General features: G+C 44.7%; 1 protein-coding gene across 2 annotated transcripts in view; it reads left to right on the top strand.

The window, feature by feature from the left end:
- The first annotated feature begins 1834 nt into the window (after positions 1 to 1834).
- LOC144101929 (WW domain-binding protein 2-like) overlaps positions 1835 to 16354 on the top strand; it is a 42069-nt gene continuing 27549 nt past the window's right edge. Inside the window, exons 1-2 of one of the 2 annotated variants that reach the window (XM_077635163.1) lie at positions 1835 to 2055; positions 11901 to 12003. In XM_077635163.1, coding sequence (XP_077491289.1) covers positions 2000 to 2055; positions 11901 to 12003 — 159 coding nt within the window. In that variant the 5' untranslated portion in view covers positions 1835 to 1999. The remainder of the gene's footprint in view (positions 2056 to 11900; positions 12004 to 16354) is intronic. The other variant, XM_077635164.1, reaches the window with a different exon arrangement.

Below are 16354 nucleotides of genomic sequence, written 5' to 3'. Positions count from 1 at the left end.
CGGTATTCCGTAATTTCAATAGGGCGGCGCGAAATTCTGATTCTGTAATAAGGGCGTGAAGTTCGGGCTGGGGTGGTCCTGCATAATCAGGATACTTGCAAGGGAGACCGGGGGTTGTATAGGTGCATTTCACCTGGGCGAGGAAGGCGTCGGTGTCCTGTCGATGGTTGTGAGCGAGGCGGCGAATGATAAGGCGCGTCTGAGATTTGGATTGCGTGGGGTCTAGCATGTGCCGTAATAGATGCCAAGCGCGGGTTGTGGAGAGATTGCCGCGGAGACCGTCACAAACCTGAGCCCAGATAGCTTTGCAAAGAGTGACACTATATTGTATTATTTGGGATTGAAAAGTTTGAGTTTTAGTCTCCTATTGTGCTTCTGAGTCTTCCACCTTTGCGTTATGTTGTCCTGTGCTTGGAGGAGGTGGGCGAGCTTGCTGTCAATAACAGGGGTGTCTGGCGTAGAGTCGAGCGTTTGAGTGTGTTGGCGAATGTCTTTTTGCAACTGAATAATCCAGGTGTCTAGGTCGAAGGGGGCCTGTGTTGGCTGCGCTTGTCTAAATTTGCGGAGCGCGTCCCAATTAGTGTTCTTAATGGTAAATTTGCGCTGCGATCGGCGATAGTTTAGCGTTATTCGAATTAGGTGATGATCGCTGCCTAGTGTGGAAAGCATTCTTTCCCACTGCAGGTGGTCCAAGTTTCTACCCAGCGTGAGGTCTGGGCTAGTATCGGCAGTAACACTGTTACCTATCCGCGTAGGTAAGCTGAAATCATTAAAGATGGTCAGGTGGAGCGCCAGCGTCTCATTGTACAATACTGTGCCTCTGTGGTTGGTGCGCCGATAGCCCCAGTCCACGTGAACGCAATTAAAATCTCCGGCAATAAGTAGGGGGTTCGATCCGGCCAACTGGGTTGCGGATTTGAGAAGTGAGGGGAGTAAGTTAATTGGCTGACGTGGGAGAAGGTAGCAGTTAAGAAAGAACAGGCTTGATTTTACAGGTGTGGGCAGTAAGATTTCAATAAGGCTGTTAGCGATAGGGGAGGTAATTACGTGCTCCACGTAATGCAAAGATTTACTGACATATGTGACCACCCGAGGAAGATCAGTGGGGTCTGAGGGGATAAAAGCGTATCCTGGCAGCTGCCTGCAAACATTGGCGTCCTGAATGGCGATAACGTCTGGTGGCGAGTAAGACGCGGCAACTGCAAAAAGTCTCGACCTGAAAATTTCGACCTCACTGCATTACCACATCAATCAACCTCAAACTCGCGCCTGAGGTTGAGGTCTGATTTGCTTACCTCACTCACAAAATTTCGAGCGGTAGCCGACCTCACCTCACGACGTGAGGTTGAGGTCATTTTGAGGATGAGGTCGACCTCATGAAGTCGAAACCTCATGAAGTTGGCCACCTCTGTTGTCGTGCCGTGTGCGGGTAGTCAGCGAGCCCCCAAACCTTTCACGCGCTGTTTATTTATTTTTTATTTTCCCAGTATAACAGCTAGGGCGCAAAACTCGCACCCACCCAATGCAAAATAGCCACATTATCATCCCCATCATCTGCGCAGGCATGTTATGAAGAGAAGCTTCGCAACTGGTATGGTGTTCTCAGCTTGTATGATCGAATAACAATGCGGCATATGTTCCCAGCCGAACGTACGGCATCGCACGAGCGCAGAGAAGGCTCCACCAGTGCCACAAGGCACTCAACATACCAGTGACCATATTAGGCAAGGTGGCGCTTGCTGCCAGACCAACACAGAGGGATAAGCTGCTATCCATTCTTCCCACCAAATGCAACACCACGTGTTTACATTCTGCGACAGAAGGGGGCGTGACCGGCGCAGCCTACGCAACGTCGGTAGCAACGGCGCTGGATCGGGAAGTGGAGTCGAGGAGTGCTTGCTGTTTGACGATAACGGCGACGATTGTCATTCTTGCTGTGTGGACTGTGCCAGGCGTCAAGACAGTGCTCGGAGAGTAGGGTGCCTACCACAGCTCCAGCATGTCCCTGAATACCGCCCACGCGCCGGGCGGCGTACTGATCTTCAAAGGCGAGTTGTAAGTGTGGCGTAGTTCCCGTTTGCGCGACAGCGACTGCCATTTGCCACCACGTCAAATGGCCTCGGCAGTAGTACCTTTCCGTCTTCGAAAGTGCGGTGGTTCCACTCATTAGTTCGCTGTTGCACATATGTGTGCATGCGGCAAGTGCCTGTTTCGTGCTGGTCCATGTTGCGCAGGGTGTTACCATTGATCGGGTTGCTACCGCTTGCGTCACGCCATTGACGCGGCTGTCACACGAACAGCAACAGGTGCCTTCTAGATTTTTCGGTGCTGTGCCGAACACACGCTTCGCTGGGAGTGTGTCACGTCCGGAGCTTGCCGCTCAACGCCTTTGCCTGAATAACTGTCATACATGCAATCAGTTTCCCTTCCGGCCCCTGTCGCACTGCGCTCGTCTTTCGCCGGTTCGTTTGCGTGTCTTCATCGGCGGTGTTTTCGCCGGAGTGCTTGGCAGCTGTTTTCGTATATAAACGTGCAACGACCCTGGAGATGGCGTGCCTGCAGAAACGGCCGGTGCACATCGCTAGCAATTCTATACGGTCACGAGTCAATTAAAATCGTTCAAGTGCTACGTTGTGGCCTGTAGTGCAGAGAGGGGCATGCGATTTTAGTTCAAGTGCAAAATCTGCGTGCTCCAGGGAAGCCTGGCATGATCCGCGGCGATCGTGCATTTCTTCGCTTAATGCAATAGTTTACGAACTGCTTTCGACGGTGGTGTAGACAACGCCTGCGTGAACGTATCTCCGCCAAGTCAGCCCGTAGCAATAATCTTGCCGTATACTGCGATATAGCTGTCCCTATCGACATGTTTTAAACAGACTCCAACCTTAAGGACGTAGAGAAACTAACTTTGAAGAGATATTTGAAGCTGTAGCCGTTCATGGGAATAGGGATAGCCATGTCAGCATTCCAGCGCAAATACTTTTAAAGAAAGTGCTGTCCCATATCTTGATCATCGGTAGTATGAAGCGGCCACGTCATTCATTTTTTTTTATTTCTCCCTTCATGTTGCAAGTTGCATGGGCAGTCAACTTATCAATTGATAGAAGGGATCAGAAAGAACTTATCAGCATGCCTCTGAGTGCAGTATGTTTGTTTTCGTGTGATTGGGTTGCTGTGAGTCAGTGCTCTGTGTTACTGACTCCTTAGACCCCGTTTTTCGAGCTCTTTTGCATCCCAGTACAGCCCTTGCTTTGTTTGCTGGCGCTGTAGTTAAACTTCTCCTTTTCTGGCCCTTGCTGCATGTGGTTGATTGTGATTGTGTGTTGGGGTCCTCGGGAGCAATGAGAGCATCACATAAGTCCTCCGTTTAACAGTTATATCCACTGTTGTTGTTTCGTGATAATAAGTTTGTTCTCCTGAGAGGTATGCTTTTCAAGCACAGTGTCACAGAAGCAAATGTGTGTTTATGTTGCTGCATTAGGCTGTTTGCTGGCAGCAAGCCAAACTTTCAGATGACGATGATACGTAAGCTGTTGACAAAGACTGACAAGGTTAGAGAGCACTGGTTCACTGCAGAGATGCAATGGCCATCATTGGGGACGAAAGAATGAAGCGACTTTGGTCACTGTGGTCGGATCACTACAATGAACCGTTGGTCATTGTAGTGATCCTATTAATGTGAACTGGTGTGTCGCATCTCTTTTGAAAACATGCTGAGGCATGGTCACTACTGCAAGTGTGAGGACTCGACAGTACTTAGTGTGTTTTCAGATCACAGAACGCCAGCTCATGCAGTATAAAAGGGCACTGTGACACCAGACACACAAGGGTTGCAAAAAAAGGAAAGTCACAAAGTATTGCGACTGACTTGATCTGTTTTTCAAGGGCAACTAAACCAGTTGGCTGGCAGCTGAGCGTACTTGCTTTGTTATAGGCTATTCACGCAGGCGGAGGTCAGATTTATCTCTGAGGCTCCCACTGGTGGCACATGGTTGCTTTCTTTGTTCTGCTTTCTAATCTGTTATCTGGCACATAAAAAAAATAGTTATACTACTAATATTCCACTAATCAACACCACAAATTTGAAAAAATAAAAACGTTGCCCTTAGTCTTCTCGGTTTTATTGACAGTAGCTCTATGTGTGTGTCGTCGCGAGCCCCTCAATTGCCTGTCCTTGTCAGCTAATTTGCTTAGCAAGAGCCCTGGTTCTGGCAGTCTTGATGCCATAGGAAGCTTTGGAGGGTTGTCGCACAGCTGCTTTCCTGGCTGCTCTATCACGCTCCACTTGGCACTTGCGGAATAACAGGACGCTCCTTCGTCCGCCACTACCATCAAGGGTGGCGCTTGCGAACACTCAGGGCTAAGTTACATGCTAGAAGATATGCCAGCCACCACTGTAGCTCAGTTGGTGGAGCACCGCACACGACATGCAGAGGTCGAGGGCTCAAGTCTCACCTGAGGCATATGGTGGATATTTCCTTCTACTCTCCAGTCTGTTACCTTTCATGTAGAAAATGTCTACAGTACTAATTTCACATTGATCAGCGCCACAGATTAAAAAAGATAGACATTCCCCTATGCTCTTCCCACTTTCATTGACTTGTGCCTTTCTATGTGACCATGTTATGGCTCCAGATTGAGCAATTCTTCTGTGGTCAAGACGCGGGTTCGATCCTGGCTGCGGCGGTTGATCTACGATGGAGGCAGCCCTTCACTATGGCGTCTCTCATAGCCTTAGTCGCTTTGGGACGTTAAACCCCCAAAAACCAAACCTTCTGTGGTCAGAGCTATAGGTACTTCGTAATATAATAGGTTTTCACAATCTCCTGGTAAGTTGATCAGGGTGCTGAAACAAGATTTTTCTATCCTAAAAGATAGGCATACACCTGCATTTCTCCTTACAGTGGGCCAAGGTGCATCTGTTTCTGCACTTTGAACATGTATGCTCTTTGAGTTGCGTATTGAGACATCACCTGACATCGTATTCACAAACGCAGTTACAAGCAGTGAGATCACATGCATGACTCCCTTTGTGCAAGGCACAAAACAAATTTATTTTATTTATTTATTTTATTTGAGATATACTGCAGTCTCGAAAGGCCAAGCACATGGTAGCATACAGATACAAATTTTAACATAGCAGTGCTTATGGAAGCATACCGGTAAAGTGAGGTTGGTTCAAAAGAATCAGGCACTAAAAAATGGCATGTACAACGGCTTATCAAGAGCAGAAAACATATCAACAGAACAAAATTATGATGTAACAAAGAGGCTTACGAGCAAAACCGATAAACACAGTAAAAAGTTGAATATGGAACTGCGCTTGCTCAAAATAATCACAGTTATATCACAAAGAAACGTCAATCATAAATCAAGGTTGAAACACAGTGGTTAAAGCACACTCAAAATTTTCCAAAGAAAAAAACTGTTGGAGGTAGATCATTCCACTCGGTTATTGTTCGTGGAAAGAATGAAGACTTGAACAAATTTGTACGCTCGACATGTGGGATCAAATTGTGGACATGGCGGTGCCTGGATGAATGCGATGGAAACGGCGTAATATAAGTATTCGAGTTAAGATTTTGGCCCTTTGTGCAAATGGCAAGTAAAAACTTAAGTCGCACTATTTTCCTTCCGATTTCAAGAGTTTGGAAGTTATTGTCTGCATGAACCCTTGAAATAGAATGTGTAGCCTCATATTTATTAAATATAAAACCAACTGCGCGTCTTTGAACCATTTCCAGCATTTACTTGTCTTTTATGTGGAAGGGATCCCACATCACTTAAGCGTACTGGAGTTTTGGTAAAATAATGCTTTATAGGCTTGGAGTTTTAATTCCGAAGGTGCCTGTTTTAACTTATGCCTCCGAAAGGCAAGTTTGCATGTAGCAGAAGCGGAAGTGTTTTTAATAAGTGTAATATATGGCATGCTTTATGGCACATTAACCCCTTTTTCTTCTCTTCCTATTTTCTTCCTGTAGCTGCACACAACCCGGGATGTTTTGTTGCAGCAGATGCTCAACGTCCCTGTCATGCCTTGTTGTCATGTTCTTAAAGTGCCCCTCAAATGTTTTATTTTATTGTTTATTTCACTTTTCAATTGTTTTGGCCAATGAAGGCCTTTACAGGGTGGAGGGCAGGAAAAACTTGCGCTTTTTGGAAACCAAATGCAAAAGTTGTTAGAAAAAAGAACAAGACTGCAATGCAAGCATGAGTACGAAGTTACAACGTGTACAAAATGCACTTTACTGGTTTTTGATAATCCTGTTTGCAAATAATGTCAGCATGTCTGATTCTGGAACAGCAGGTGGCAAAAAATTCCGTTGTGCTATTACTCTAGGGGAAAAGTGAGTTGGCATATGCATTAGTATGTGATTGTGGAGTGCAGTAATTATAATCATGTCTTCTTTATAAATTTATTCTTGTAAAGCTAAGTAATGTGTTGTGTCAACGTTAAATGATGGTTATATTCTAATGCAGCAAATCTGTAGAGGTAGCCTTCGTGAGCATTCGGGTCAAATTTAAAAGAACTGAACAGAACATTTTTTTATTTCAGACCAAAAAGTGAAAAGAGAGGGTGGAGAAAAAGCTGCTTGAACACAGTTCGACAGCGCTTCATCCCCCGAAGGCAACAATAACAGCTTGCATATCTCACGTTGCAAGATTACAGGAAGTGCTATAGATCTCAAAAGTTACATATACTGCATACAAGACTACAAATTTCAAAGTTACAAAGGCACAAGACAAGGAACAGTAATAGTTTACAGGGCAAAAAAATATCTTTTTTCCTTTCCCTAAAATTGAATCGAATAAATTACAAGACCCGCTGCGGTGGCTCAGTGGTTAGGGCGCTTGGCTACTGATCCAGAGTTCCCCGGTTCGAACCCGACTGGGGGGGGCAGTGTTTCGATGGGGGCGAAATGTAAAGGCGCCCGACATCGCACGTTAAAGATCCCCAGGTATTCGAAATTATTCCACAGTCCTCCACTTCGGCACCTCTTCCTTCCCTCCTTTATCCTTTCCCTTAGGTATCCCTTCCTCTAGGCACCAGTTTTCACATCAATGTAATTATTACTGTTTTTGCTTTAGATAAGTATTTTTTTTCTAAATTTCACTTACATTCAAAATGCATGGGAAATAGATTGTCTAAAAAGACAAATGCATAGCATGTGTATGACTGTCTCGCACTTGCAATTTTTGAAAATTGGTTTTGCGGATACGTGAGACAAATACTGCCCATTTCCTTTCCCCAAAAACCAATTTTCCAATTTTCATAAATTACAAGTGGGACACAGTCATACACACGCTACGCATTTGCCTTTATAGATAATCTATTTCGCATACATGTGGAACATATGTGAAATTTAAAAAAAAAAGACAGACTTATCTGAAGCAAAAACACTAATAATTGTATTGATGTGAAAACTTATCCACACTGATTATTTCCATTAGCATCACAGACGTTCACTATGGCATGAGAATATCTGCAAAATATGTTTGTTTTTAACCCCTTTTTACATCCATGCCTTCCGAGTGGAAGCGGTAAAGAATTCCTGGTAACATATTCTTTGTTCGCCATAGCATTTACGCGAAAAAGGAAGCTCTGCATGGACCCTGTAATTTGCAAATAATTAAGAATTGCTGCTCGCAACCTGTTCAGGTGACCTCTCACTGCACGTTCTTAGCCGCAAATTGGGGAATCTGGGTGAGCATTCTAGTTGGGTGAGTGATGTGGGCTGCAGTCCCCACCTGTTTACCTATTTTTTTCTGGCAGGTCAGTATGTATGAGTTTAGAGAACAGAGCAGTGCCATCATTTTTTTTAATCGCCAATTTCTTCAGCATTGATGAAGCTAGTAGGATACAAAGCAAGAAGGCAGTGACAAATACTCCTCAAGGGGGCCCTCTCCAGCCAGTGGTGTCAAGTAATTGTCGTGACATCGCAGTTGGGCCAATAGCCTACACTAACTTCGGCTATTGGCCGACCGTTTGTGTGTTTATATGTGCATGTTCATTGAAGTAAATGAATGAGTTTCGCAGAACCACTTGCCTGTCACGCGTGATTTCACACTATATTCATGGGTGGCAAACTTTTTATGACAATGCAGCAGAGGCTAGGCAGGAAAGAGAAGACAGTCTTTTGTTCCCGTGCAGTGGGTGTACAAACAACAACAGTGGGTGTGGGCTCCTCAGCACTAGCGCCTCTGCACCCTCTCTCCACACCGCTAGCCCGAGCAACAACCCACTCGCCACAGCCTCTGGACAGAGGACCGTATCCTTTCCTTTTCGTGCTGGGCCTCTGCTGCATTGCAACTGCAACATTAATGGAACTGGTCAACGCCATTGGTTGGAAAGCCTCTTTTGATGGTCATTCGCCACTGCCTTCTTGACTTGTAACTGACTGTAGAATAAAACTTTTTACGGTGCAATGATGAGGGATGGAATAGCGATTGCTTGTGCACTTTCCCTAACATCAAAAAATATCATTTCATGGTCCCTTCAATACTATAAAACACACAGTGCATGTAAGGTATAACTCTGGGTCTCCTGTGTTTCACGCTGCTTTCATTCCACCTTTTGGCTCGTGCAGCAGCTTTTCACAACTTTGTGCCAAAAGGACCTGTGGTTATTTTGCCTTTATGAGCCTTGAAGCGAATGTCATTAAATTTACACCCATGCTATGTGGGCATGACATTGAAAGGGCTATGTAAGGATGCGATAATGGTGCTTTGTTTAATGGCCACGGATTGAACTACTGTGCATGTTACAGCTTGCAACACGCAAGCACTGCCCAAAGTGCTCTCTGCGGGGCATACTCGTGGTGCCACATTTCATGCGCTATACTCCCCGACATCTTTTTCTGGCAATGAACTGGAAGCTATGACATCGAAACGCGCCCTCTCTTACTACGCAGCGCAATACAGTAGTGTTTGCAGTTATTAGCTTTTTCTTAAAATGTATAGAATATTGTCAATATTTTTTATTTAAGGCATCTTCCTAGCACTGCCAACTTTCAATATTGGAAGTCACGGAAAAAAAAGTTTTTATTTCAACGAATGGTTAGGTACACCTGGTTACAAGAAGCTTCGATAGGTGGCACCGAGTGGCGAGGCGCACCATAGTGTGGCCACACTATTTGGTGATATTTGGTGGTTGCTTTGCCCCAGCAGCTTCTCTTCATTGCCAAGAAAAGCTGTTGCTAAGTATAGAGAAGGAAATAAAGATTGTTCTGCCATTCCAAAGATGGGCGTCTTCTGCATCACTTCCTCGTTACAACAAAGTGCAAAGTACAGCGCCCGTCTGTTCCAAGTTTCCAGTGCGGACAAGCTTTGAGCCTCTTTCTTAGATTACTCTCTGCCAGTAACTCGCTTCATTTTTCAGTACACTGGCACTGGTTGGCTCACTAAAGAAAATGCATTCTTGGTTGCAGATGATGCCTGAAGATGGCAGGCTGCTAACAACACAGTGGGCAAGTGGAAAGTAAGAACACTGGTTTCAGGACAGCTGCAACCAAGTGTCACGCTAGCTGCATCAGTGTTGAAAGAAGGAAATCATGTCACACTAGTTGCTCTCAAGAAGGAACAGGTTACACAGTAGCGACAGCTAAATGGAAAGGAGAATATTCGGGTCTCGCCAGTTCTAGTCACGTTGCTCAAATTGCAGCAGACAGTGGAAAACCGCATTATGCAAAAGATGTACCTGGTGCAATATGCCAATGAAAGTGAAATTGGCCTAGCTCACTTTCGTCGCATTTAATTTAACTTGCTAAATTGTTCATTTTTTTTCAACTAAAGCAAATAGCAACGGCTCTGTGCTATATGAAAAATTTGATTTGAGGATGAGTTTTAAATGAAAAGTGGTAGGGTTTTGATGTAGTTAAAATGAGCAGACGTGTGGAAGCTTGTGTTCATTCTTCGCCTCTTCTTTCTGTCATCTGCATGTGCATGTAGCTGCATTTCTTGCTCTTCATCGTCCTCTTTACACTCATCAGCAGCTGGTGCCAGGCCTCCTCTGAACTTTCCCACAGTTAACAGAGTTACTCTGATCACACAAAACTAGATTCTTGCTTAGGGTTGCTACATCTGGAGTAGTGATTTTGCACCGGAAACAACTGCATGCAGTATGGACCACGTGTGCCTAGTTCTAATGCAGCAATATTGCTCATTCCAAACTGCAAGCACATGGTGATTGTTGAACTGACATTTACAACTTGTGATAGCCAAATAAAAATGAAGCATGAGAGATGGTGGTTGTGTGCTGTGCAGTTCCAATGGGAAGCGGAAGCAAAAAAAGCTTAGGCAGACGCGCTCTTCCCTAGAATGGCAGAGGCCTCCCTCTTCATTTCATTTCATTTATTTACCCTAAGGGTCCTTTCGGGCATTACATAGGGGCATGTCGCTTCACAACTGTGCCTTGCGGCATGCTTGTGGTGACGCTTGCAAGTTGAAAGTTTTACTGTGACAGTACATCCAACACAAGCGTTGTTGATAAATTTTCATTCCAGCATCTAAAATTTTATGACACATTTTTTTAGTTTTTCAAACATGAATGGCAGACCAGGACCCACACACCTGGAGACCTTCATAACTTTGACCCAGTGCCTGGGGAAATCAGTTTAACCCAGTTCTTGAAACAAGTATCGATGTTATGAAGGTTGGTCGCCATAGCATCTGGTAGATGTTCTGAGGGTTTTCAAAGCAGTCAGTTATAATCTATTGTTCATGTAGGTAAAGAATGTTGTGATTCTTTGGGGAAAGGTTTGACTCCTTAGTGGAAAGAAACCTGTACAGAGTGTAGGAGATCTACAGTTATACCTCGCATGCATTGTTCGTCCTGTGGTGTTACGAATATCGCCAAGCAGCATGACAGAAAAGTACTGTTTTCCACCCCAGCCAAGCTTTGGGCTGCCTGCAGCTTTTTGAAGAAAATTGGAGGGGCACTTAAGCTCTGCTCTAAGGATATGATGCAATAGGATTAATTGGTTAATACCCATACATGCGGGATATTGTCATCCAGCTACTTTACATTCACAGACCTCGGGGAGTTCTCATGCTACCCTTAGCACAGTGGTGCAGTGGTTAAGCGATACGATGGTAGGTGCTGCCACCTGTGGGACTTGTGAGAAGAGCAATCATTAATTTAACCAATCATTAATTTGACTGCCACCTGCCACGGGGATCAGTTCGCTCACAATCCAGTGGGCAGGTTGTGATGACGCCACAAGGTCGCGTGACCTAGGTGGCCCACTGAGGTTGCTTCTCCGGGAATTTCTCGCTCTCGGTGGTGACGACGCTGGATTTTCTGCAGAACGGGTGCTTTAACAATATCACATTAAAAGTAGAAGTGATAGAAGGAAAGGGTAAATGTGCCATAACGCATGCTATATACTTTCTGTCTTGCACAAAGGGAGTCGTGCGTATGATCCTTCTTTCTTGTAACCACATAAACATGCACCTGATGAAGTGATGCTTAAATGCCTGCCTCCCTGTCCATCAACTGTATTAGTACTGTCACAAGAAACTGTATAGGATGCTTCCAGGATCAGTGTCTACCACTGTTACTTGGTCAGGGTATTTTAAATAAAACATTCAAAGCCCGGAAAAACCAGGGGGATTTGAAAATCTTGGTCTGGAGGACATGCTGATAGAGGCATTGGTGAGAGGCTGCATTTGCCCTTCTTTCGGCATATTTCTTTCAGTCCCACTTGCATCCCATGTCCTCATAGGCATAGTTTACCATCTAACCCTTTAAATGCCACTCTTTCTTATTAGCTGTCTTTGCACCGCAAAATGTTGGAACTTCAGCATCATCCAGTGTCTTTTTGTGCTCCACTTTGACCGTGCAACACCAAATAGGCCACAGAGTCATTTTTGTTCAATTGTTTTTGCCTCTTTCGTGCCAGCATCCTGCTGTACTGTGATGGAGTGGAGCTGGCGTTTGAGGGTCCGGATGCTCAGCAGTTCCATGGTACCAAGAAGGGGCGCATCTATCTCACCACACACAGGGTGAGCCGGCTTTCCTGTTTGTGGCCATGATAAAAAGACCAGCATTGGTGTTTGGTCCTACACCACTGCTGATGTAGGACTAAACAGTAGTTTAGGACCAAATAGTAAAGGGACACTAAGGACAAATTGATGTCAGCCTGTAGCAATAAACTGCAGCATTCTAATGACAAAGTGCCTGTTCTCACTGTGAACAGGTCTTTTATAGGCTGTAAAAGGTAAAAAAAAAGACCCAAAAAAGCCGTTTTTACAAGTAAAACTTTGGTCTGTCAAGACAGTTCTACGTATATAGCTGAAGCTAGATTCGCTGCCATTTGCTTCCAAATGGTGATTATGACGGTCTTTCTTGTCTTGATGCACGAGTTCGAATCAGGTGGGGGAAAATGTTTCAAATCCAATTTTTTCAGCAATAAATGCACCTTTTGCTGTCAAACAAACATTAACATGGCCAGAAATAGGCATGAAATCAATGTTCACTTTGATAAAAAATTGGGTAGAGGTATACTTAGTGGCTCCTTTTCAGGGGGACACCAATCAAATTAATGTTTATTCCCACTAATAGTGAACAAAAGTCTTCTGGTCATTCTAAGCACATAGTGCTTGTTGGTAGACCAGACAGCGCGTGAAACATCTTCCAAGGGGGATAAGAACCCTTTTCTTTCACCTCCACGTTTCTGCCCCATAGGTAAGTACCGATAAGATACATCTTTTACATACTTTTTTCCTGAGGAATATTGGTAAACTGCTTTTCATGATTTGAGAGAACCTGCCATATGCGCTGCACCCCATTCTTTTCCTTCTATAGTTATTTCCCTCTCATGATCCGGATCAGCTGTCACTACCTGCCCTAAGTAGATGTATTCCTTTACCACTTCCACCACCTCATCACCAATAGGGAACTGCTGTACCCTTGCCAGACTGTTGAACATTACTTTGGTTTTCTTCATGTTAATTTTTAAACCCACCGTTCCACTCTGCTTGTCTAACTCATTGATCATGATTTGCAGTTCACTTCCTGAGTGACTCAGCAAGGCAATGTCGTCAGCAAATCGCAGATTATTTAGGTACTCTCCGTTAACTCGTATCCCCAACTGTTCCCAATTCAGGCCTCTGAATACCGCCGGTAAACAGGCGGTGAATAGTATTGGTGAGAGCGTGTCTTCCTGCTTGACACCCTTCCTTATTGGAATTTTATTGCTGACTTTATGGAGGACTATGGTAGCTGTGCAGTTGTTATAGATATCTTCTAGTATTTTCACATAAGATTCTTCTACACTATGGCTCCGCAATACTTGCATGACTGCTAAGGTATCCACTGAGTCAAATGCTTTCTTGTAATAAATAGGCCATTATAGGGAGGGGTTGGTTGTATTGTGCGCATTCCTGATTGATAATGTGAATATGTTCTATTGTGGAGCATCCTTTACGAAGCCCTGCCCAATCATTTCGTTGGTTAAAGTCTAAGGTCGCCCTCTCTCTATTAGTGATTACCTGAGGAAATACCTTGTAGGCAACGGATAGTAAGCTGATCGGTCTGCAATTTTTCTATTCCTTGACGTCTCCTTTTTTATGAATTAAGATAATGTTAGCTTCTGGTACGCTCGAGGTCATAAGGCATTAGATATACATGGTGGCTAGTTTTTCTAGCACAATATCCGCTCCATCCTTCAACAGATCTACTGTTACCTGATTCTCACCAGCTGCTTTCCCCCTTTGCATTGCTCCTAAGGCTTTCTTTACTTCCTCTTTCGTTACTGGCAGGATGACGCATTGCTGTGCTCTACTGTCTCTATCATTAACGTTCTGTTTACAGGCTACTGTATAGATTTGTGTAAAACTCGTGGGCTACTTTAACTATCTTATCCATATTGCTAATGACATTGCCTTCTTCTCTCTTAAAGGGGCTGTGAAGGGGGCTCTAATAAAGTTGCGGCATGCCTGGGATAATGAAACACACCACTTCACGAATAGTGTCCAGCAAGGATTTTTTAAATGAACTTTGTGGAAGCTGAGTTATCTGTAGTTAAAATTTGAATTTCAGCGTCTTCGCGCCTTTCCCTCTCCTCTTGTCACTTTTTGCACGCTGGAAGGTAGGCCCTCCTTCGCCGACCCCCCTCTGGGAGCGGAGCTTCCCGACCCGCCTTAGCTAAGCGGCTTATTGGCCGTGGCCACGGTAGCGGCCTGACGTCTGAAAGAATCTAACCAATGGCCACCTCTCACCTTGTCTACGCAGATGCGGGGGATGGAGGAGGGTGCGAGCATGAAAATGTCGCCGGGAATGGCTCGCCAACTTTGACGCGTGATTGTGGGTCGTCTGCTGCGCGTAGAAGAGTATTATTTGGCTCTGGTTTTCATGGCAACACAGTACAGTGATGTGCTCTCCTCGAAAGGCGTTTCAGAGCCCCTTTAACGCATACATCTGGATTTTATCTATGCCTAAATTCCTCTTCACCACTTTTAGGCTATCTCTGCTCTTTAGGGCATGATCGATTCTCTCCATATTAAACTTCCTTATGTCAGCTGCCTTGAGCTTATTTATTAACTTTGATAGCTCTGCTAGTTCTATTCTGTTTGTAGAGTTAGACACCCTCATGCTTTGGTGTTTCTTAATCAGATCTTTCATCTCCTGAGCTAGCTTTCGGTATCCTGTCTACGATGCACTTTGTAATGATGACTGTGAGATTATCGTTTATTTTCTGAACATTAAGATAGTCTTTCTCACTTAAAGCCAAATATCTGTTCTGTAGCGATAACCTGAATTCCTCTCTTTCCTTCTTATTGCTAACTCGTTAATGGGCTTCCTCTTCACTAGCTTCTTTCGTTCCCTCTTCAAATCTATGCTTATTTGTGACCTTACCATTCTGTGGTCGCTACAACGCACCTTTCCGAGGACCTTCACATCCTGCACGATGCCAGAATGAGCGTATAGTATGAAGTTGATTTCATTTTTGGTCGTCTCACCAGTGGGGCTCTTCCATGTCCACTTTCGGTTCTGTCATTTGCGGATGAAGGTATTCATGATCCATAAATTATTTCTATCCGCGAATTCGACTAATGACTCTCCCCTGCTATTCCTAGAGCCTATGCCATAGTCACCTACCGCCTGGTCTCCGGCTTGCTTCTTACCTACCTTCGCATTGAAGTCGCCCATCTGTACAGTGTACCATGATCTTACGTTGTTAATTGCCGATTCCACGTCCTCATAGAAACTTTCAACGGTCTGGTCATCGTGGCTGGTTGTAGGCACGTAGGCCTGCTTCACCTTCAGCTTGTACCTCTTATTAAGCCTAATTATGATAACTGCTATTCTTCCATTAATCCTATTGAACACTATAAAACTCCTCTATGTTGCCAGCTATATAATGATTGATGAGGAATCCCTCACCTAGTTGTCATCTGTCCACGCTGATCCATGATAGCACATTATGCACCCGGAAATTTTTTCAGAGTACTGCATTCCTACTCCCTCTCCACCCCACTAGATTTGGAAGTGGTACGGCTACCACTGCCTTACATTCCTAGTATAACAATCACCTTTGTGGTGCCCTGCGTGTATCTGCCTTTATAACACTGTTATCATAAGTGATCATTTAAACCCATGTTTAGTTGTAGGTCCTGCGTACGTCAGCCAACTTTGCTGCCACTCTGAAGGAATTGGGAAAAAGTGGTTTTAAAAGTTGTTTTAAGTTGCCCCTTGCACTGTGCAGGTCCTAGAGCACAGACCAGAGGCATTAGAAGGGTGATGCTATACTGTCAAGATTGAGCTGCAGCAGCCATGTACCTTTTGTCCCCAGTTGCATTGGGCAGCCCATTTTTTTGCGAACAAAAATGTCCAAGCAATGCATAGTTCAAATGGGGCCCCCCCTCTGCATGGGGAAAAGAAATGTGATACCTTCAAGGCTTTTTTGGAGACTCAAGGGGCTGCTTGGATGCCTGCATGCTGGTGCATCTGTTTAGAATGGTGACAGCTGTTGTTTCGCAACTTTAACCAGTGCATCTGTTTTTGCAAGGATTGCATACACTTCTGGTGTGGACATGGAGCTGGTGAATTCCTGGTGGAAATAAGACTTCTATGTTTGGCAGCTGTATTGGATGGTCTTAGGGCCGGCACAACCAAAAATGTGGCTTTGGGGAGTGTTGCAAAGTTTAGTGTGTGAAGCAAAATGGCATAGCAGTTATCTGCCTAGACACTGTCTTTACATGAATGAAACAGCAGCACATCATCAACTTTCTGGTATGTCATACCCATGTAAATGGTGACAAATACACCAAGAGAGCTCGTCACGCTAATCTGCCAGGCAAGGGTAGATCAAGAAGGGCAAGTCCACTTGCTCAGTCAATGGAAAGGGGTTTG

The sequence above is a fragment of the Amblyomma americanum genome, chromosome 8 (genome assembly GCF_052857255.1).
Source record: "Amblyomma americanum isolate KBUSLIRL-KWMA chromosome 8, ASM5285725v1, whole genome shotgun sequence".
NCBI classification, from domain to species: Eukaryota; Metazoa; Arthropoda; class Arachnida; order Ixodida; family Ixodidae; genus Amblyomma; species Amblyomma americanum.
This window is presented reverse-complemented; position numbering and strand designations above follow the sequence as displayed.